The sequence below is a fragment of the Crotalus tigris genome, unplaced genomic scaffold (genome assembly GCF_016545835.1).
Source record: "Crotalus tigris isolate CLP2741 ecotype Arizona unplaced genomic scaffold, ASM1654583v1 scf7180000017607.2124824, whole genome shotgun sequence".
Lineage (NCBI taxonomy): Eukaryota > Metazoa > Chordata > Lepidosauria > Squamata > Viperidae > Crotalus > Crotalus tigris.
The window spans coordinates 1,838,316-1,862,827 of NW_024096509.1; the positions used below are offsets into that span (position 1 = coordinate 1,838,316).

Here is a 24,512-nt window from a genome sequence, read left to right on the forward strand (position 1 = left end):
GGTGAAGCAAGCTGCAGTTCACCAAAATGTATTGCCTTTTAACAAAATTTGTTAGAAAACTTGCTATCAGACTCCTGGTTTTCTTTTTTTACTTACCAGATTAACCCTACAATTTCAATAAACTCAGAGCCCAAACTTGCTTCAGCAGATAGTGGAGCCATAGCGATATGGACGGATCTCGGAAGACACAGTAAGTAGAATCAGAAACCAATAAAACTATTATTTTTTTAAAAAAAGAAATTAAGTAGAATCAGCTCTGGTTAATATATGGATGGGAAACAGGTTGGAATTCCAGAGCTTTCGGCTTGACTGAAAACATCTTGGAAAAAGACAATGAAAAACATCTTCCAAAACATTACCAAGAAAATTAGATACTATTACCAGGTCTAACCTTTGCTGTAAACTCACCCTCTGCTTGGAATACCACAAGGGGAATATAGAAAAGTTGGGTCTACAGCACTTGTGCTTCTTCAAATATAAGAATCTGATACTTCCCAATATAATTCAAGAGGGCTTTAGCAAGCACAGAAAGAGCAGGAAAACCAAGTTTGCACCACATTTAATTTACCTCAAAAAACTCCAGCAACAAGGGAATCCCCATATACATCAATTAGTGCTCTTCTGAAGAAGGGTAGGGTAAAATAATGAAATCAAACACTGAGTGAAAACTCAGAATAATGTTTTATTGTGTGGCTATTAAGCAAAACTAAGTTATACATTTCATTCCCTTTGTAAACAGATGATGAAAAGCCTCAATTTTGCTATTTACTCACAGGCAGAATGGCTATATTGGATAAACTGTAACTTTAAATTGAGCCAATAGCATAAATCTTAACTAGAAAAAAAAATCAAAAGTAGCATATTTTTCCCATAGAGGTCAAGTTAATCCTGTCTTCCGTAAGAAATCTGATAGGTCTTATCACCCCAATGTGGTAATAGAAAGCTCCAGCTCCTACTTTTCCCACAAGGTTATAAAGGGTAGATATGAAATAAATAAGGTAAAAAAGTACCAAAGGGGGCGCAATGGCTCAGTGGTTAAACTGAGCTTATCAGCTAGAAACCTGACCGTGTTCGAGATCCGAGTGTCGTGGGATGGGGTGAGCTCCCGTTCTTGTTTCAACTTTTGCCCACGTAGCAGTTCAAAAGCATGCAAATGTGAGTAAATAAATAGAAACCAGTTCGGTGGGAAGGAAAAAGTGCTCTGTATGCCTTGGCGTATAGTGATACTGGCCACATGATAAGGGAAATGTCTTCAGATGACGCCGGCTCCCTCAACTAAAAAACGGAGATGATCACCACCCCCTAGAGTCAGACATGACTGGACAGGGGAAAGCTTTATCTTTAAGTACCAAGACCCACTCTGAACAATTCCCTAGAATTTTTCAAGTACCTTACGTTCCAAAAAGACAAAAATACTCAGGGGACAATGAGAGAACTTAGTTTTTGTGTTTTTCCTCCAAGCCACTTTTAAATAAGACTTTACTCCTTGTTTTCTGTTCCCAGAGGTGGGACAATAATTCTTGGAAGTGTCGCCAGATTATTGTTTTAATGGCATAAAAAACATCAGTTACGTTTCTCATCAGTCTTTTCAAGGAATATACAACAAGTAGGATTAAACTCATACCCTCTACTTCTACGTCATCAAGAGCATTCAAATTATCTCCTTGGAGCTGCTAGGGAAGCGAATTTGGAACAGTAATCAGAGTTCCCATGTTATTCTGCTTGTATCAGGCGTGGGAGAACTTATGGCCCTTCAGAAGTTGCTAAACTACAACCGTCAGCAACTCCAACTAGTGTGGTCAAAGGTGAAAGATGCTGGGAGGTATAATTCAGCAACTATACTTTAGCAAGGTGACAAATATCTCCCTCCTGTTTATATATACATATGCATTCATACAACTTGGGGAACCACTTGTTGTTAACAGTATCTTTATATTTTCAAAGAAATTGATCTACACATAAATTATCTTCTGCAAAAAAAAAAATACCTTGTTTGGTTGCAGAACAGATACACTTCAAGTGTGTTTGTGCACACAACTAGAAAAAGGGTTTGATGCATCTTTTCATGTCATAAAATTAGTCATGCTTTTTCTTCATTTATTAGCATCAGCAGTCAATGCAACTGAACCTAAGAATTGTGTTGCAATTAAATTAATGTGAACAATATACATTGTCTCTGCATGTTAAGTGGATAAAGATCAGAGTCTCTACAGGATTCACACTTCCAAAATGCAAGATTTCTCCTCCTCATGGTTTAGCAATCTGGGAGATAAGGATCCTTCACTAACCTTGATCTGTGTTCTGAGTCTCTCTGATCCTAGCTGCCATCTGATGTTTTGTGTTTTTCTTTCTTGTTTTCCATCTTTCATTTTCTTCTTGCTAATCTCATTAACCATGTATAAGTTTGAGAACATAAGAAATTACTCAAAATAAAACATATGTTTATTCTGAGTATAATCTGGCTTTGTTTGATAGAAAGACAGTCTAGTATCTACTTTTCTATTCACTTGTCAGCTCTAAGAATAATCTTCAATAAACAAGAATTAATATCAGTGTTCCAAGTAAGGATCTAGGCCTCCTTGTTTTGGTGATAACATTTCCAGATTTTGTCATGAGCACAAATTCCATAATTGGTATTTCTCCAGTTTGTCCACCATAACATAGTGTCATCTGGTGCTTTCTGATTTCTCCAGAGCAACTTCAGCAGCTGAAATTTCATATTTCATAAAACTGTTAATTTTGTAGTTGTGTCTTCTGCCTGGCTGTCATCTTTGTTGCACAGTATTGTCAAAGTGTCAGTGGAATCCAGGTGGTTCTCCTCAATTTTTAAAGCAAGGTTGTCAAATCCAGTACTATCTGCCATTGGCAACGTGGTTGAGGGAACCTCTGCAGTACGGGTTGGGGTGGAGCAATACATGATGAAGCCGATCATGATGACCACAAAGGATAAGAGGTACAGCACGGAAAACTGATCAACATAAGAGAGAAAGAGAAGTATAGAGATGAATAGTCTCTTCCATACAAATATGGATAACCATAAATTCCATCTACCTAAAAATGGGCATCCAGAGGAGTGAGGGATATTATAGGCATTATGACATCAGTGCATAAATGATACAAATGATATAATTTGCATCAATTATATAATACAAATAACCCTCTATTTGTGTCATTTATATAATAACATGATACAGAACACATCAACATAATTTATACTAGATGTCTATGCATTTTGTGGCTTTTTTTTTAACAGCAAAGACTTTACTGAAATGACAGAGGATTTACTGTATCAAATTCTTTCAATTATATTTGGATAAATTACTGGGTTAACTCAAGACCTCTGCTATTTGATGGACAGATTGAGAAGATGGGAGAGGGAGATTTAATTCTAGGCCTTGCCCCAATCTCACATCATTTTTGCTCTTCTTAGCCAGCTTTACTTCTAACCTTCCCTCCCACTGTCAATTCAAACAGTTTGACAAACAAACAACAGAAGAAAATAAGTCTTAGGTCTAGCATTAGCTGCTATGTTTCTTCAAAACCGAAGACATGATTTAGCTACAGGAGCAGATTTATGCTGGTATCCATTGGTATCTATCTTGAGCTGTCACCTTTGATTTTGGTAGGTAAACTGAAATGTATCTATCTATAAGATTTGGATGCAGAAGATCAGAAAAGCATTAAAAACTCTGAAGCACTTTTAGTCCCCAGACTAAGGGTAGATGATCTACTTGCCAGAAATTCTAGAAGAACCCATAAGCAGCTCCAAGCTATCTATCATTAGTAAAATAATGTACTAAGGCTCACATACATGAGGAAACAGCTTTTATTCAAGGCACCAAAACCATATGCAAAGGTGAGACTCTATCTCAAAATGTTTTATAACACTCCAATTTGGCAGTCATCCAAATCAGGAGACAGATTATGAGCACTTTTGCTTCTACATGATATTTTAATTGCTGCTGGTAGACAAGGAAATTTATTGAATAGGCATGTATTTTTTTCTCCTTCAACTTGGGGGTCCCTCTAAGACTTCCCAAAATCATGTAAGTGCCCTAGAGAACTCCTATATTAACAAGTCTATGCTGTTTTATTGGCAACCAAATGAAACAAGGTTGCCACTCTCTTCTTTTAAGATGTTTTTCTAGCCTCTAAGTCAAGTTTATAGCCCCGAGATTCCCAGTGTTTCCTATCCAAATATTAACTGGATCCAATTTGAACAGTTTTTTCAAGATCAGCAAAGATATCATCACCTGCTGTAGTTAGACAGTAATTATATTAATTATAATTAGTTATATTTCTGTTTAAGTATAAATGAAATGAAACCAAGTTTACTTTTCTACCCTGACTCCTGGCACATCATTCAAAATCAAAGTGTGGCTTTTGGTGTCCAAATCATCATGGATACCTACTGCAAACATTTAGAAGTCTTTAAATCCAATCACAAATAAAGTTTTAGCCAATTAAACATTGGCCTGAGCATATTTGAATGAATTGCTCTGAGGTGTGGAAAACTCTGGCTGTCGTAATAAAAATGTAATTAGTTGGTTAAATATAATTCTTCTTCTGAGAAAAGAACCTGTTAAGAATTCTGAGAAAGCTGAAAAGCTTCAGTAATCTTTAATCAACAAGAGTTAGTGCAATAAAGATTCTCTTTTGAAGATAGCTTCATTCCAGCTCCACATTATATATTCTGACTCAAAGTTGCTTCTCCTAAACTGCCAGCCATGCTTATTTCCTATCCTTCTGTTAAAGTTGAAATAGGTGTGACTGAACTATGGAAACTACTCTTTCAGGTCTGAAACCAGCTCTAGGCCAAGAATCTGAGACATCAGTTTGCTAGGAAAAATGACCTTTTAGAGTCATCCCATCCCCTCACAGATATTTCAGCAAATCAGTTATCCAAATGCAGTAGACAATGCTAGTTTATCACTCTAAAACATTGTGTGATGCAGACTTGCACAAGCCTACAGAATTTCACCAAATAAACCAGAGTAAACTTTCAAGGTCTTAGTCAGACTATAGGGTTATTATCTTTGGGGAGCTTACAGAGGGCTGGCCTTTTTTTATGGTAATATGTGCTCTGACTTTTCCAAATTGCTATTCTCTCAATGCGGTGGCACCACAGATCTCAGAATTCATGGCGCTTTCAGGTTTCCAAGTTTTAGGGAAACACGACACTGCTTGTGTTCATACATTTGAGCTAATTCACAAAAATGTTTAGCTTCCTCTTAGCTGAGTATGACATGTGGTTCGGAAATTGTGGTTTTGACTTAGTGCAAAGTATAACCAAGATCACAATAAGTCAACAAATCAGAGTTAAAATGATAGGGAACCTTTTTTTATTCCTGTAGGATCAGACACTTGGCAGTCAAAGTTGCATTATCAGGGAAGGTGGCTAACATCCTTCTATTCTCTCAAAGAACAATATGTCTGCAGATACTCTTTTAATTCTTTGTGCATCTGACGTAGACTGTAGTCTACAAAAACGTATAGTCTACAATTCACGTAATACACGTGAATTCTAAACAACAAACATTAACAAGACAATAAATTAGTTAGTTATTAAAAGGTTGCAAAACTGCTGATGCTTTAATTCCTTATTCCAATCATATTTGAATGTGCTCACTTACCAGGATCCAAATCTCACTCACCTTGTAGCCAAATAGGAAAAGTCCAAAGAAAAGACTGTAGAGATCAGCTGTCAGGATGCCCAAGTTGACGGAGGTGGCACTTGTCACTCTGATCACAATTGGCATGAAACTGTACAGCCCAAACATGCACAAGGCAAAAGCCAAGAAGAGCAAGGCTGGGGAAAAAAGCAACAACTTTTCAGTTCAGAGACTGAATGTCAAGAATATAAAAGTGGGGCAAGGGCAAACACTAATATTCAGAAATTGCTTTTTTTCCCACCGGCAATACTTTTTTCAGATTCTCTGTTTTCAGATTCTCCCAAAACAAGTGAGAGACAACAGTATTCCCAATCCCTAATGGCTGGCAATGAACATAGCCAAACAATAGATGGGAATTCAATACTTCTAACTAAACACTAACTTACTAACTTATTAATGTCATATCCATAAACCTGTATAGCAAATGGAGATGACTGCAAAATGAAGGCATGTATACAGTGACTTTCATTATACATTTATTATGCAGGGAAGATTAAATTTATTTGTATTGATCCTTTATATTCAATGCAAGCAGAATGTCTGGATTTTATGCATTTTTCTCTAAACTTGTAACTAGCATTGCAAAAACCCTCTTTATCCCCATATTGTTATTTATTTTAGTTGACTAGGTAACATAATAAAAGTAGGCCTAATATGCAAAGCAATTCAGTTTATTTGTCCCTGTGTTGTACAACACACATACATACCAATTTTCCAGTTCCACTGAATATTAGCTATGTCTCTGTGTTCCACAATAGCTCTAAAAGGCGGGGGGGGGGGGGAGAAGGAGAAAAAAATAAAAACAGAAAAGAAATGCTCATTAAAATGTGAGGCTATTGTTTCTAGAGTCTAGAATAAAATAACAAGTAATAGATAAATTAATAGACAAATCATCTTACAACAAATTAACCTTTATTTAAAAGTTAGTCCCACAGGGTTTAGTGGATTCCATCTCAAGTCAGAATGTATAGAATTACAGCTTTGAGATCCATACACATAAAAACATTTTCTTGCTCCTTAAAGAAGAACAGGTTTATAACAGTATAAACTTTTGGAGAAATGAGCCCACTTTGTCAACTAAATTCTCTTAAAATGGTTACATTGTACTACAGAATGTTGAGAGGTAGCATACAGATGGTGATGATATATTAAATATATATTGTATTAGAAAGCACAGAAATAAGTTTTTCGATGAGTTGAAAATTGTAACAAGCAAGTTAAGAGGATTTTTTTTTAAAAAAAACAGAACTTTGCAAAGTTCAAATAAAAACCTATAGAATGGTTTTATTGCATTCAAGTGCACAAGTCCATATCTCAACATTCAGCATATCAAAAAATAGGTACAGTATTCATAGTACATCATAATGGAAAAGAAGCTTACTAACTGAAACGTATTAGTTGCTCAGTCAATCAAGAATTCAATCAGGAGAGGATGAGAGGATTAAAATGGAAATCAAAAACATGCTTATTTAATATTCCTTTGACTTCCTTTTCTCAAAGTTAATCAGCATTTATAAATAAGCTAAAAAAGTATATTTATTGTTTAATCATGTTTCCCTCTTCTAAATGGCCTTTGATATGAAGTGTGTTGTCTTACTGGTAATATGCAGGTTTGTTGCCTGATCTCCCTTGAACTATTTCTGTTATATAAGAACCACACCCAGAAAATCAGCTTGCTATTAATATGAAGTATTAAGAACAGTATAAAGAACACTGTGCCAGCAACTAACTCACAGCTTCGGATTTTGTTGGTCTAGTTCACATAATCAACTAAGTCAGTATGGAGTACAAAACTATAGACAACCACTAATGGCAACAGAACAGTTGTGAAACTGTGCTTCTCTGATCATCCATATTTTTGTACCCTGGAAAAATTGGTGGGGAAGCGGGGAAAGTAATGAAAGAAAGAGTAGGCATGAAGAGGCACAAGCTAAGTCCTCAGTAGTTTGTTTTATAAACAGTAACTCAGTCCAGGTGGTAAGAAACATGGGAAGAACTGTTTCAAATCATTCAGAAAAACTCTGTTTTAACTATGTAATTACAAACAAGAGTTGGAAATTCAAAGGACCAACATGGGTGCCTTACAAATTCTAAAGTAAATAAGCAAACACAGAAATGAACCAATGAGAAGAACAGTTGAATTTCTGCTTGCTGAAACTGTAAAAGATAAACAGTCTGTAGCAATGATTGCAGAAAGTCAGGATCTGAACCTACTAATGGTTAATCTCATAGAATCTTTAATTCCATGACTAATTCTATGAAAGTCAAAGAGATTATTTGCATGAATAACCATTGGTTGGACCTGACAGCCATTTGACTGCACAATCAGCCCATAAGCTGGTGAATGCTGAATTCAGGCTATGTATAAATTGTGCACATTAGATCGGGCAAGCAAATCAAAAGTTATCTTCAGTGGTCAGGTGAAATCTGAGTTTCCCGTTATAGGTTAGATCAGTGGTTCTCAACTTTTTTAATGCCGCGACCCCCAACCAGTTGTAAGTCGAGGACTACTCAACCGGTCATAAGTCGAGGACTATTCAACTGGTGCAGCACCGTTTGCAGAATGGGACTTTTGGCGGGCTCAGCAGGGCAGAGACAGCCTGGACAATTCCTATTGGCTTTTGAAAGCCAATAGAATTAGACTCTATTCAAGAGAGTCTATTCTATTGGCTTTCAAAAGCCAATAGAATAAAAGGGAGTAGCACAGCTAAGGAAAAGGGGAAAAAAATGGCGGACTGCGTTGTTTGGCGACCCCCGTGAAATGGTCGTTCGACCCCAAATGGGGTCCCGACCCACAGGTTGAGAACCACTGGGTTAGATGAAAAGATACAAACAGTTGGGGAGAAGCAATTAAGTGTAGGAAAGCTTGGTGTGCCAAGTCAAAAAATGTGAAGATCTAGCCGGTCACACCCTTGCAAGCCTACAGATGCTTGAACACCCACAAAGGTTAATTATGATGTTGACAATGGATTAATAATTACACCCACCAATACACAGAGAGAAACCATTCTGTGCTGTAGATGGTTTTCTTAATTACAATTAAAATACATAGAGTAGATCCTTACAGCTGCAGACCGCTGATAACAGTCCCAAACAAGCCCACCATTCCTAGAAACTCCATTCTGCTCAGATTTTTCACAATGTATTCCTCACTCACATTCGAAATGGCATATAATGAAGCGCCGAGGAGGACTAAGACATCTCCAATCACCACGTCGCTCCCTGCACAGAAAACAGGGACAATAACATCGGAGGGAATTTGAATGATAAAATTAAAATGATGATAAGTAATATTTCCAATATTAAAATGTTTATGAAAAGGTGTCTTCTTTCTCCCTACACAATAAATATTGAATGTGTTTAGTGTTTCATCAAAACCCAGTTGCCTTTAATTGTACAAAACTAATTGTACAACAATTAGCCTGTAATGTCTTTACTATCTATCTTTATCTGACTAAAGCCATCATGAACAAGATATTGTTCGAGTTTCTCTTCTCAGCATAATAAAAACAAGGAAACAAACCTGGAAATCAGCATTAAATCAAAAGGATCACAATGGCAGCTGCAACCATGTTTGAAGCCCTGCTCTTTGTATATGTATTGTGAGGCACATAAAAAGGCATGGGGCTTCACACATGCAACTGAAGATACCATCTTGACTTTATTTTTCCCCCCCTCTTCCCATACCCCCCAATCCTAAACTTTCCCTATTAAATTCTACAGAAGCTTTGGATTTTAGATGTGAGCATCTAAAGACCATAAAACCACAAAGATTATAAAAACAATACAGCAACTGACCTCTATGGACAATTAATTTTTTTTGCCTCAGCTTTGCCATCAAGCTCTCATGTTTTCTTTTGAAGACACTTATTCATATGTTTAACTAAAGTAGCCAGCCATCATCGGTTTTGGACTTCCTGTAAGTCATTTTTGACCCTGAAGTCAAGAAATGTTCTCAGAAAAAACTGGGTTCACTGGCATCTGCAGGGCAAGGCAATGGGGCAGGGGAGAGGGGGAGAATGATGACAGTATTGTGCCATCACAACATAAGCCCTATTTCTTTGATGCACATGTCACAACTTTACACACACACATATGAAAGAACCTGAGCTTGTGCTGCAAAACTGCTTTCAACAACTTGGTAAAAGTTTCCATGTTTGGCTTTCTCTTGAAATCAAATCATTCCTACTCTTACAAGATGAGAAAACTTTTCTTCCTCTAAAATCTGATACCTAATCCTAATTCTCCTTTCAAATTGTGGTGCCAGAGAAGACTCTTCAGAGTTCCTTGGATTGCAAGGAGATCAAACCAGTCAACACTAAAGGAAATCGACCCTGACTGTTCTCTGGAAGGACAGATACTGAAGCTGAAACTGAAATACTAATGAGAAGAGAGGAATCATTGAAGAAGGTCTTGATGTTGGGAATGATTGAAGGCGAAAGGAGAAGCGGATGGCAGAGAATGAGATGGTTAGATAGTGTTCAATGCAAAGAACATGAATTTGGGCAAACTCCGGGAGACAGTGGAAGACAGGGGAGCCTGGCATGGAGCATGGTAGTTCCCATAGTTAGTATACTGTGTTGACGATCAGCAAGCCCATGTTCAAAACCCAAGTGCTGCTTAACGGAGTAAGTTCCCAAAATTCACTCCAGCTCCTTCCAACCTAACAGTTTGAAAGTGTACACTTGCAAGTAGATAGATATCACTTCAGTGGACACATTAACTGGGACATGAAAGGAGCCCCCAATTGTGTATCCCCCAGCAATGGTGATGTCACTATTCCTTTCAATAGGAAGCATCCAACACAAATATGAATGAGGGGAGCCTGGAGTGCTGTGGTCCATAGGGTTGCAAAGAGTCGGATGTGACTTAATGACTGAACAACAACAAAGTCTTAATTCAGACAGTGTAAAAACTATTGTGAGTAACAGATTCTGTTTGATAGATAATACTGTAGAAAACAAACAAATACCTGCTCTTGGATATTTTTAAGAACCTCAGAAGAAACCGCACATTCAACTAATGCCAATCATCATCTTCCCAGAATCTTAGATTTCCTCCCCACATTCTCTCTATATTTTGCATTAATGGCTTAATTTAACTTTCCATGGAAATCAATAGATCAATCTCCATAAGAGCTGGACCAGGTTCTGCCTTTCAGAAAGTTTCCAAATGGATGTTATTTTATTTTATTTTGAGGCCAAAACTTTTAGTCCTTGTTTTATTAAGCTTTACTGCAACATGATCTTACTGAGAACTTTGTTCAATCTCCAAATTGTTCTTTTCAACAGAAATGCACATTTTTATGGGGTGGGGGATGTTTTTCCAGGCAGAATTACAGTCTTTTAAATAAGTGATATTAAACAAATGAAAAATTACTGAGGACTCTGTTGCTATTGTAAGAGGGTAAGAGGTATGTTTTGGGCTACTGCCTATCATTAGGGCAGCCAGAGAATTCAGCACTTTGGCCTTTATTGAACTTATGATTTTATCTAGGATATGAATCTCCTAATTGAAAAAAAAAACCTATGAAATTTAAAAGGTAGGTCAGCTTCCAGGGAAGAAATTGTTAACTGAAGATGGCTCTGCTAAAAGCAGATTCAAAGACTGCACCACAATGAAAAGCCCGCCAGTAGACTGGTTCTTCATAATTCCTCTCCAGATAAGAAGAGGACTCTAAGATCGCCCACAAGTGCTCCAAACAGTTGCTCCTCATAAGGAGACTGCAAGATAGCATTTTCCGGCAACTCTGGGAGATCAGGGAATAGCCATCTTTTGCTCAAACTGGGGAAGGATATTGTCTTCTAAAGGACACAGGGTTCGTATACGGGCAGCCCTCGACTTACAACCATTCGTTTAGTGACCATTTCAAATTACATCAACATTGAAAAAAGTGATTTATGACCATTTTTCACACAACCATTGAAGCATCTCTAGGATCAAAATTAAGACCTTTGTCAACTGGTTCATATTTATGACAGTTGCAGTGCCCTAGAGGTCATGCGACCACCTTCTGTGACCTTCTGCCAAGCAAAGTCATTGGGGAAGTCCAATTCACATTACTAACCTAACAACTGCAGCGATTCACTTAATAACTGTGGCAGGAAAGGTCATAAAATAGAGCAAAACTACTCTTAGAACATTTAGAACATAGAACAACAGAGTTGGAAGGGACCTTGGAGGTCATCTAGTCCAATCCCCTGCTTGAACTGGAATACTGCCCTCATATCTGTCCCAGTCCTTCTTAGCAACAGAAATTTTTGGGCTCAGTTGTGGTCATGAATTGAGGACTTTCTTTTCTAATCACTTCTGTAAATTGCTTTTAACTGCTTTTCAGCTATTAGGAATCTTTGGATTGACAAGTCTGAGTTTCTTTTAATCTTTAGTGAAAGATGTTTTAAATACAAGTTTAAGGACTTACAAAAATTGGAATAAACAACAAAAGAGTAATTAGAAATTTGATTTTAAAAAGTTATAAATGGACTAAGGGGACAGATGGACTTTGGAGTCCTTCAGATAGAAAAATGCTTTTGTTTTGAATTCTTTTTTTTTTTTTTAAAAAAAAAACATGATAGGATAAGCCTCCCAAGGTTGAATTTGAACACCACAGGGAACCCGAGGGAATAAAGATGACAATTAAAGGAGAACAACACTTAAATTTCACTTACTAATATAGAATGAAGCAAAATATTTTAACGTTGGACATATTGAAGGATATTTTTGAACAATGGACCCATAGGTTAATTTTTAGAATATCTTCCTCTGTAGGCAGACTGTATTTAAAAGATGTTATGCCAGAGAAACAAGTTTTACTGGACAAGACTGGGACTGACCTGAAAGGATTAAAAATAATAGGCTTCGAGTATGATATGGAAAAAGATGCTACACTAGATATATGTCTTCTTAATTAAAACAGATGCACAAGTAACAAGCCAAGAGAGTGACCTAGACAAATTTTCCATTTACAAAAGAGGCCTGTTAAAGCTCTGAAGAATTTTGTGACTGAGTTTGTACTACACTAAATTTAAGAACCGTATCAATAGAGAGGGGTTGGCAATGAAACCATGCAAGTGCTGGATTTTCCTTCCCATTCCAGGGTGGATTATGGTGGCAGGGGGTTCTCACATGCTTTCCTCACCACAAATGTTAGGCAAGACCTTGCAGGAAGAGAATTGCTCCCAATGTTTTGGAGATGAGCATAGGATATGCTGCAGGGGAAGCAAAAAACAGTAAGCTCTTTTAGACAACATGACGCTTGTAGCAAAACACAGCTGTGGGCAATATCACAAAGATACTGCAAATATCTCGAATGGCAAAATATGGATCAAGGACGTTTCTCTAAGCTAACTCCCTTCCACTTTCTAAAGAAAGCAGTAATTGTACATCTACTATCAGGTTTCCTCATAAAAACAATTCATGGCATTTCCATCCAAAGAGAAACTCATTCACTGTGCCAGGATAAATAAGCATTAAAAACAGAATATTGCAATAAGTGAAACTCTGAAGGTTTTCTACACTCAGCCAAGTCTAAGCACCTCCTAACGCATGGATGGGAAAACTGCTACTTACATCCCACTTATGCCTCCCACACACCCAGCTCTCTGCACATCCTCAAGTAGCTAATCTTTTCTTGGCCCATATGTGGAATTGGAGGGATTTTTAAGGGGCAAAGTGGATTGACTTAGGTCTTGCAGTGGCTTAATAAGGCATAGTTTTTTCCTTTAAAATAAATCCACCCACACCAAAAATTTGGCTAATTTTTCTCAGTACAGGTAGTCCTCAGCTTACTACCACAATTGAGCCCAAAATTTCTGTTGCTAAGTGAGACATTTGTTAAGCGAGTTTTGCCCCACTTTACAACCTTTCTTGCCACAGTTGTTAAGTGAATCACCGCAGCTGTTATGTTAGTAACACGGTAATTAAGTGAATCTGGCCCCCCCATTGACTTTACTTGCAAGAAGGTTGCAAAAGATGATCACATGACCCCGGGACAATGCAGCTGTCATAAACACAAGTCAGTCTGAATTTTGATCATATGACCATGGGATGCTTCAACGGTCGTGAGAAAAACAGTCATAAGTCACTTTTTTTAGTACTGTTGTAACTTTGAATGGTCACTAAATGAACTGTTGTAAGTTGAAGACTATCTGTGCCATACAGTACAGTCAGCACTGTACTGTCGATAGTAATTCTAAATATTTGGATGTGGATTTTTTTTTTCTGTTTGTTTTTGGATAAAAAAGAGAGAACAGACAATTTTCCTGCCAAAGATGTTCTTGTAAACTGATTTTGCTACCTGTGTCTAGATAAAAGTATGTGTTCCTGTGTATATATACACACACACATATATCTATCATTTCATTTAGCTAGCTAACTTTTTTAGGCTAAGGAAACACACTGACTTTCTGAACTTAGCAGAGTAAAAAAAAAATGTCTGTCCAAACGAGAAAACTATTATTTTATTTATCCAGATTTTTCCAGAGAACATTCTTCACTACTAGGCACAAATCTGAGTCTCATCAATGAATTTAAAATATTTAAATTTAAAATATTCCTTGCTGCTATCATGGTTAGAGTTTTGGCATACTTAGTAAGTTATTTTGCCCAAGCCTTACCTTCACCCTCTTGCCTTCCAGCTAATATATCCGCACCGACCATGGTCCCTACGCCGAACAGACAAACAGCAACAGCAATGAAATGGATTAATTTATATCTTGCACGGAGAATGAACCATGATAAAGCCATCAGTACAGGGATCCCAAAACAGTCCAGGAGCTGCCATACACAGAAAGAAAGAGAACTCCATCATAAAAAAAAGAATGGGAAGTAGTCTTTTCTCACCCAGATAGGAGATGCTCAGGATGTGTAAATCAGGTTAAACAGCCTAAATGGTCTTTATACAGTTCGTAGCAGCAACTGGTTGATCTACTCAAACAGGATGACGCCTGGTTAATATCTCAGTGATGAACCATGAGGAAATCCAAGGATTGAAGTCTATGCTGGGGAAAAAATTCTAGAAGGCAGTCTTTCCAAAAGTGTTGCAGAGAAAACTTAATGGCTGAACTCAACTCAAAGAGATCTTTTTAAATTGTTTTCAATGGAACACAGGGCTATATAAGCTAACTCTAAGGCCTTTCCAAAGCTGGCAATAAATTGAAAAATTAAAGGAAATTGCTTAATACATGGACAGACATGTTATTAGCTTTAAATTAATTAAACATATTATCCTTAATCTAAATTTAAATTAAACCAAAGTTCCAGTTTGTTTGGGGGGGGGTGTTCCCTCCTCATGCCAACTATATCTCTATCCTGGCCAAGGTCTAGTACCTTAATCAAACTTTTTAACAAAACTTTAACAACATATTAATAACAGCAACCAAAGCATCCTACTTCATGAGATTATCCTGAGTATATTTTAAAATAAAATACTTGGCCACCACCCAGCAGGCATCAAAGAGATTCTTCCTCTGATCTTTGTAATCTAGCATCCATTTCCTCCTGATTTATCCCCAAATGTCCATACCATGAGAAGTAGTGTGATGTAGCGGTTAAGGCAGTGTTTCTCAACCTTGACAATTTTAAGGCATGTGGACTTCAACTCCCAGAATTCCACAGCCAGCAATGCTGGCTGTGGAATTCTGGGAGTTGAAGTCCACATGCCTTAAAATTGTTGAGGTTGAGAAACACTGGTTTAAGGTGTTAGATTAGGACTAGTAACTCCCAGGTTCAAGACTATCTTCAGCCATGAAAACTCATTGGATAACTTTGAACCAACACTCCCAGTTCAATCTTCCCCACAAGATCACTGCTGCGCAGTTAAAAAAGGGAAATTCTGAGCTCCGGGAGAAAAAAGGCAAGCTATAAATTTAACAAATAAATATTATAGACCAGTGTTTCTCAACCGTAGCAAGTTTAAAATATGTGGACTTCAATTCAACTTCATGCTGGCTGGGGAATTCTGGGAGTTGAAGTCCACATATCTTAAACTTGCTACGGTTGAGAAATACTATTACAGACTCTCTAGTTAACACTGGATCATTTGCTCCAATGTTATGGTGAGGCTAAGAAAATAAAAAAAACCTGATCTTTTGAACTTTAAATAAGGCCCAAAGAAGAACTTTGTACTAGAATTCTAGGATTTTATCCAGATTTCCTCAGAAGGAGGCACCACTTAACTCAGTGAAGCTCTCTGCCAAGATCACCACACTGTGGTCTTAGCAGTTGGGAAACAGCAATTGTGTTCCTACTGCTAGCAAACTCAAAGGAAAAAAAAAAAACTGCAACACAGTTCTTCAAACTAACATCAGTCTGAAACCAAAGCAAATAGCGTTGCTTTTTCTTAACTAAAACAAGTAGTTGGATCACTCTTATGGAAGGGAAGTTTCCAGTTGAGGAGACCGTTTTGTTAAATAATGCTACTAAAATAAATATTTTTGTTTTAAAAAAACCTGCTACTTTGCCAAAGTGATTTCAAAAGAAGTATCTGTGGGTCAGTAGGTTGAGGAGATCTTGAGAGTTTCTCTTGATTTATGGATAGAAATATTGCTTCCCAAACACCAACTGAATTATAACATCGATATGTCCCCAGATGCTTAGAAAAGGAATAGTTAAGCAGGTTAATCAATAGTCTAAATTTGAGATTGGGGTATATTTAATGTTTATTACTCAACAACATCCTGAATCAATCCACCTCTTCGCTGAAGGTTATGGACTATAATCTTCCACTTTGATCTAATGCAGGTTGGTAGATAGATAGCTTTGACTTCCCAGTCTAGGGCTGAGACAGAGACTGATGCAAAATCACCTAGCCAGCTTCCATGCCTAAGAGAGGATTCAAACAACAATCTCCAAGCTTCCAGTCCATTAACTTTAATCACTACCTCAAACTGGCTCTGATTTCTTAACATTGCAGAGCAAAATGTTGGCTTGTCAGGCTGGGAAGAGAGTTCCTTCCACCAAAACTTCCCTACTTTTGTGAGAATTTGCAACTGAATAAAAATAATGTTTCTTTTCAATTCAGTCCTAATTTTAGACCAATAGAAATTTCCCCGCTTCAGTAGCATCAATATAAATATATGTATTATCAAAATGATCTCCTAAAAAAAAAAAAGCCACTGATGAAACATCAAAAGTATCCTGTCAGCAATGAAATGATTGTATCTTGTAGACTGCAGACTAAAATTATGTTTGCATCGATGGACAAAGTTAAGAATCCATTCACTGTTAAACTGTGATTTCCACAGTGAAATCCACCTCAGCAGCAGTGCCAAAGGATGTTCAGGCCTCAGACATGACAAAGGGCACAAAAGCGCAATTTTTTACTTTGAAAAGAAATTGATATAATTCAAGGCTATGTGAAGGAATTCTCAGATTGCATGCTGTGATCTTCCATTAATGCCCGAAGGCTTTTAACATCTTAAAAGTCAGGGATCAATTTGATCATTAAAACACATTTTAGTAGGCATATAAAATGAGGTCATTGTAATTTTCAGTACAGCAATGTGGGATAACTTTTCTGTTTGAATTCAGGAGCTACATGGAGAGGGCCAGTGCTATATTTTAACAGCCATTTCTATCCTAAAACAGATGGAATCAGCATTCGGTTAAGAGCCGTAGTGGTGCATGGTTAGAATGCAGCATTGCAGGCTACTTCTACTGACTGTCAGCAATTCGATTCTGACCAGTTGACTCAGCCTTCCATCCTTCCGAGGTCAATAAAATGAGGATCCAGATTGTTGGGGGCAATATGCTGACTCTCTAAACCGATTAAAACAGAGGTAGGGTACTATGGCTCCTTTATGACTTGTGTACCTCAACTCCCAGAATACCTGGCTCAGGAATTCTGAGAGTTGAAGTCCCTAATACATAAAAGGGCCATAGTTCTCTATCCCTGGCTTACGGAGTGCTTTAAATCAGGGGTCCCCAACCCCCAGGCCGCGGACTGGTACCGGGCCGCAGCATGCCAGCAACTGGTCCGCACAAACAAACAAAGCCCCACCCATGGGATGCAGGCAGCACACAAAACTATGCACTCTCCGGTCCATGGAAAGACCTTTCTCCAAGGAATCGGTCCCTGATGTCCAAAAGGTTGGGGACCTCTGCTTTAAAGCACTATGAAGGGGTAAATAAGTCTAAATGTTATTGCTAATGCTATTCTCCTACCAATTTATTGTATGATATTGAAATTACATTTCAGTAAACCCAAGGTGGCATAACTGTTTTTTTCCACCATTGCTGCATTCTTGCACCAACCCTATAAAACACAGAAATTCTCTCAAAATCACCCAATGAATCTCATGGCTGAAGTTAAGGATCTAATTTGGATCACCCTATTATATTAGATTATAAATAGCAATTGCCTAGACAAACTGTTCCAACCAGGGCTTTTTTTCTCATAGAACGCCGAGAACAGAGTTCCGGCACTTTTTGGATGGAACCTTGTAGGGTAGGCAAGGCGGGTTGGGTTGTATGACGTATGTGAGTTCCGGCACCTTTTTTTTTTTTTTTTAACAAAAAAAGCACTGGTTGCAACCATAGAAATATTAATGCTTAACATGCCAAAATATACACTATTATTTTTACCTGGACACTTGTTATAGTTGTATATTGATAGGCTTTTACAATGGTGTAGTTAGCTTCAACATCAGCCAATCCAAGCAAAATGTACTTCCACCATTTCCTCTTTAGGATCTGCAAGATTCCATCACCATCTGAAAAAAAAAAAAAAAAAAAAAGCAAACATGTAAGTCCATCTACTATTCCACAGATGCTCCTTTTTTCTGTTCCACCAATATGGGAACTTAAATGGAATGTGGAAAAAAGGCATTCTCTGAAGCTGAAGCTAAGGTAGTTGAATCTCTGCATCATAGGTGGTACTTGTTCGATCTGAATGCATGTTTTGCTATCTCTTTGTTTCTATTATTATCATTTCTTATTATTTTAATTCTATGCTAGCCACTGAGAGCTGCATAGTTGGTGAGCCATATAAATCGGATGGATGGATGGATGCATGCATGGACGGATGGGAGGGAGGGAGGGAGGAAGGAAAGGGATAAAATTTAAGAAGAAACTCATTAAGCTAGGGGATGGAATGGACTATTCTAAAGGAGAACATGGTTTGAGAGTAATATAGGAAGTTTTTGAGCTCAATATATTCCATTTTACCTTTCCTAAATGCAAGAGTTGTTGTGTACACTAGGAAAAGCAAACAATAGTTTATGAAACTCTGCAGCATTGGAGTGTTGATGCTGTAATTGTCAGCAAGAAACTGGCTTGTGACTGCAGTCCCACAAATAAGCAAGGAGAGTATTTGACCCAGGAGAAGTGTTTTCACAATATGCCTGCAAATGGAAAAGGAGAGAGGCTTAGAAAAGCTTTATTTATCAATTTACAGAATTAGGCAATTCATAATACATGACAATGGCCTTGCAAATGTACTTGCACAAATCTCTATTAGCAAGAAGAATTTAATCAGCAAACACATTTATCGGTTGACTCAGATGCTTGAAAAAAGCAAGAATAAAGGGGCATTTGGTTACTTGGGTGAAAAGAAGACCTAATCCTGTTGAACCAACTTCCAATGCTACCTAGCTGTCATTGTTAGGCAATACCATTTCAAGTGAAAAAAAATTTCTACCATTCCCCCAGTGGAATATTTAAACTGCAGAAGTTAGAATAGCAACAGCAATTTTTAAGGATGAAAATGTTTTACAGTGGGATATGCACTTCTATTTTTTCATTTCAAAAACTGTGGCATATGAAAAGTAAAGCATAGCTTGTATTCACATGAATAGCTCAAGGCTCTGTAGGGACTCTATATATGTTCATAGAACCTAATAATGGTTGCCAGTCTTTGTTTGGAAAAGTCCTGCTCTGCCCAGAAAAAGAGAAAATGAAACTAGCCATGTTTGGGATAGTGGCTAAAGACACTACAACCTAGAGTCCTGCCTAGACATAAAAGTCAGCTGGATATAACAGTCCCTCTTTCTCAGCCCTAGGAAGAGACAGCCAAGAGTTGTGGTTGTACAGTTGTTAGAATTTCAGGCTAACCCTGCCCACAGCCAGGAGTTCAATCCTGACCAGCTCAAGGTTGACTAAACCTTCCATTCTTCCGAGGTCAGTAAAATGAGGCCCCAGACTGTTGGGGCAATATGCTAATTCTGTAAACTGCTTAGAGAGGGCTGTAAAGCACTATAAAGTAGTATATAAGTCTAAGAGCTACTGCTAAAAATGTAATGGCAACACAAACATTATCAAGAAACTTGTTTGGACTTGTTCTTGAAATCACCAAGAGTCACAGGTGATTTGATGAACCATAGCAACACAAACTAGGTTGACGGACATTCCTGGAAGACTAACAGCAAGTGATGATCACCATCCAGAGCAACTTTTTTATGAACAGGCAAACACTTTATGCCGGTAACAATGCCCATATGTGCTCTCATAATTTCAATCGACCTAAAGCATTGCTCAAAACTGTCTTGCTTATTTACTTTAAGAATCCTACCACATCTTACTTTCCTTCATTGGTCTCAGAGGCTTGTTCTTAGAATGCAAACCTATTAATTTAATGTATTATTATTTACAACAATTTTCTTCAATGTTTCTCCCCAGTGCACTATTACATAAAAGTTCTAACATTAAATTACATAGAGGCATTTTGTTACACGAACAGCTCAATGCGTCGTAACACCTAACTTTTGCCCTATGGAACACAATCAATATTGAGATTAATAGTACATAAAGTGATGTGCCAAACAGAAGTGTTGCCAAAAAGATGGAAATTAAAGAGGCAGTGCATTCACAAATGTTTTACTAGTGGAGGAATGTGAAGGAGAAGGGTATAACATTATAATATTGGAACAATGGCCGAAAATGCTTGTATATCAGCTCTGGAAATCTGTTTTCCATAAAGAAAGGATCGCAGACATTCTTGCATAATAAGCATGTTCTTCTCTGCTAATTTCCCTAATTGTGCTACTGGGATAACTATTGATTACCACTTCTTATCAATTATTTACCATCCCATAAATAAAAGAAGAATTATCTTTTGGCTGCCTTTCTCTGCCCCACTTTACAATGACAGAAAAGATTAATAGCTTCTTCTTGGATGAGGTAATGTGAATGATCTCAGACAGACTTTTAGTTATACAGAATATGGTCTTGATTTATTCTGCTGACCCAAAACCACAATAAGGCGGTTCACCTGTGAATATACAGTATCCTTGATCATTTGCACATTCACTGCAAGGGTGTTAGACCTATGGGTTAAAAAAAAATGAATTAAAAGGAGGAAGGAGACAATCGTGCAAGGAATAATATTAAAGGAGGATATGGCTGAAGAATCTGACGTCCCTTATACTATTTGGAGGATCCTGAATAGCTTGAGGGTTAGAGTGCCCAAGTCAGGGGTCTTCAAACTTGGCAACTTTAAGACTTGTGGACTTCAACTCCCAGAATTCTGGGAATTGAAGTCCACAAGTCTTAAAGTTGCCAAGTTTGAAGACCCCTGGTCTAAGTGTAGAGCCAATATGCTCAAGTGGAGGCTCTCAGCAGATAACAACACAGTGTGTGAATCTGGAGAGATGCAAACCGGTATGTTAGCTACTACCAAAAACATGTACCAATAATGACTTATTTGGGGCCAATAACAAAGCCAAGAAGGTGGCTTCATTGTGGCACTTTAAAGTTTGATCCAGACATAGAGGAAAAAGAAAAAGAAGAAGCCTTATGGGCTAATCCAGATGAAAAGCACACTCGGAAGTACTACAATTACACATTAACAGAGTCTTATAAAATTGAAAGTATTTCTCCTTTCTTTCCTCTTACTCTCTGGAAAACTAAGGAGGGTCTCTTTGACAGTATGTGAGAAAGACCTTGGGAGATGAAGAATGCTGAACGAGGAATGGTCAGATAAGAGACATTACAACCCATAGCTGCATAGTAGGTGGAGCAAGAGGCTCAGGAAGGATCCTCTCTTGGGCTGCAAAGGTGGCAGCGGAAGAATTGTACTTTCAGACTTGCATGACTGATGTCAACCTTACTAGGTAGGCTAGATAAGAATCACAATCAGATAAACTAATTCTACTCTATTGTAAATCTACACTAACAGACTCCTGCAAGTCTCAAAGTACAACTTTCCCACCATGTTCTTTAAAGCCTAAGATTTTGGGAAGGGGTGATCCTCCTTAGCCTCTTGCTCCACCCATTATGCAGCCACAGGCTTTGGCCTCTTTTACCTGACCATTCCCTTGACAGCCTCTCTTCTCTGCTGTCTCCCAAGGTCATTACCATATACCATTATATATCTGATCATTCCCTAAGGCAGGGGTAGGCAACCTCGGCTCTTTTATGACTCATGGACTTCAACTCCCAGAATTCCTCAGTCAGCTATGCTGACTCAGGAATTCTGGGAGTTGAAGTCCATGAGTCATAAAAGAGCCAAGGTTGCCTACCCCGCCTTAGGCAATAGCTCTCCACCCCATATCCCAAGGTCTTTCCTACCAACACAAACATTTCCCACATCCTGTCCCTTCTGTGGGTTGAGACATCTTTTACATGTCAGTTTTCCAGTCTGCGGCTCTCCCTCTGTCTTCCAGGGTCATTCCCATATACCATTACAAAGGGGATTTTATTAACCTATTAGGATTTGTTAAGAGTCTCAATACGCATGGGAATAGGGGTGATTTCCCCCCCAAATCTTTGACTTTCCAGATATATCAATTATACCTCTCAATAGTAATTACTTCCTAGTTAGAAATAGTAGGAATTTTAGCCCAACCTATGTGGGAAGGCTGCAGTAGTTAAAGATTGCTTAGGATTATTGTTTTTTGTTTTTTTTACAAATCTAAAGTATTAACCTTGTTGATGATTTTCCTCACTAAAGGCTCTTGAATAAATGTAGCATTTTAATCAGTAACATAAAAAAGAACAAGGACTAAATGGATAGTGCACACACAATGGATAGAAATAAGACTCTGTAGTGAGATTTGGACTCTTAGTCTTACTTTGGAGGTAAGAGATTTAAATGGTCAATGACTGCAGAGATTCAAAGAGCTTGTAAGAGCTTGGAAATCATCTAACTTCATGTCCGGGTCAGTGTAGACTACAATGAAGGACAGACAGATAGCATCCCGAATTAGAGGCCATTCAATCTATGTTTAAACATATCACCAAAGGAGGAGAATCTAATCCTCATTTTGCCCACAAAATAAGCCTTTCCAATGTTGAACTTTCACTTCTCATTTCAGCCAAAATCTGTTTTCCTGAGGTTTCCACCCAACAGATTTTAGTTAATTGCATGGAGCAAAAGAAAACTCTGGACCCACTTCTGCATAGCAATTTTCCAGATGTTTAGCCATTGCCTTCATAATTTGTTTTAATCTTCTTTTCCTCAAATTGAACTAGCATTTTCAACAATTACTCAGATGACTAAACATATCCAGCTTCCAACATTCAGATAATCCATTTCTGTATATATTTTAGTTCATTCTATGAACTAAACATCATTCAAAATGTGGACTGGCCAGTGTAGAATAAACCAGAGCTATCATTAACTATGACCTGGCCACCAAGTAATTCGGGGGGGGGACACAAACAAACAACAAATGGTTTTATATTTTGTTGTTGTTTTGTAAGAAGTCACAAAATAGCGAAAGTGTTCCATGTGAGGAAGAGAGAATAAGTGGGTTGATGTGGTTTTTTTTTCCTGTTGCATCTGAATCTTTTTTAGTGAGATATGGGAGGATAGTGAGAGAGAAGAAGGAAGAGGAGGGGAAAAAATTAAAATGTTGGGTGGAAAGCAATAATGGAAGATGGTAACAAGAGAGGAGTGGTTGAAGATGTTGCTGCCAGAAATCAAAATGACCACAAAAGCAAGAAATTATCTTGGTCTTGATGGACTTCTCAGCAACAATCAATATCATTGACTGTAGTATCTTTCTGGACCATCTGGGAGTTGCTGGGGAGATCAATTACCATCAGTATGTTGATGTTGATGATAACTTGATGTGTATCTTCCAACAAAACAGTAGACCCAAACAATATCTTTATTCAGTACACAGAGACTGTCAGGGTCTGGATGAATGGTGCTCCAGCTGCAGCCTTTCCTTGAATGAGATATTTTAACAAAGACTATTCCTGCTATTGTCACTTCTCAGCCAGAATAGTTTAATTAATTCTGTGTAGGCCTGACCTCAAGGATCATGCATAATCTATAGATGGTTCAAAGGCAGTTGCCTTATAATTATGGGTCAAACTTCATACACTCAGTCCAATACCATTATTCCAAAAATCAGTCATCCAGCTAATCTGCTGCACTATATCCAGATCTGGGCACTGCACTTATAATGAATGCAACACAAAGAAACATCCTATACTTTTATCCTACAAGCATTATCCCACTTCTTTTTCTTTTGGATGGATAATCCAGTTTATTTAAATTATAACAAGTGCTTAACATCCTTATTCTAATACTTATAACAAAAAGAGAGGTTATCTGACACAATCACATGGTTGTGCACTCCCAATGGGATCAGACACACAAGCAAAAAAATCAAAGTGACCCCAGTTGGGCTTCAAGTTTATAAGGAGCAAGATTTTAGACATCTTTTATTTTGAAGAGCTTTGATTTTTAAACGAAAGACTGAAGTCATCACTTTTTCAAAGAGCTTTGATTTCTGGCCAAATCTGCAAATTTTTAAGTAGAAATAAGTGACAATGGATAACCTTCAAAAAGCTGACAACATCCCAAAACTACATTCCATTCCATTTATATCTGACAAAGTTCATAAATGTGTTTTTAACTGACAAAGAGAAACACAAAGGTGTGATTGGAGGTAA

At 37.7% G+C, this 24,512-nt stretch overlaps 1 protein-coding gene and 1 long non-coding RNA gene across 2 annotated transcripts in view; one reads left to right on the forward strand and one right to left on the reverse strand.

The window, feature by feature from the left end:
* LOC120298470 overlaps positions 1–14,445 on the forward strand; it is a 46,250-nt gene extending 31,805 nt beyond the window's left edge. The window contains exons 2-3 of the long non-coding RNA XR_005554084.1: positions 100–190; positions 14,309–14,445. This is a non-coding gene — a long non-coding RNA (uncharacterized LOC120298470). The remainder of the gene's footprint in view (positions 1–99; positions 191–14,308) is intronic.
* Positions 663–24,512, reverse strand: part of SLC35F2 (solute carrier family 35 member F2) — a 31,272-nt gene continuing 7,422 nt past the window's right edge. Inside the window, exons 2-8 of the mRNA XM_039322216.1 lie at positions 18,837–19,012; positions 18,255–18,382; positions 14,288–14,447; positions 8,738–8,894; positions 6,380–6,432; positions 5,655–5,809; positions 663–2,968 (exon numbers count right to left, since the gene is read on the reverse strand). Of these exons, the coding sequence (XP_039178150.1) occupies positions 2,723–2,968; positions 5,655–5,809; positions 6,380–6,432; positions 8,738–8,894; positions 14,288–14,447; positions 18,255–18,382; positions 18,837–19,012 (1,075 nt within the window). The 3' untranslated portion in view covers positions 663–2,722. The remainder of the gene's footprint in view (positions 2,969–5,654; positions 5,810–6,379; positions 6,433–8,737; positions 8,895–14,287; positions 14,448–18,254; positions 18,383–18,836; positions 19,013–24,512) is intronic.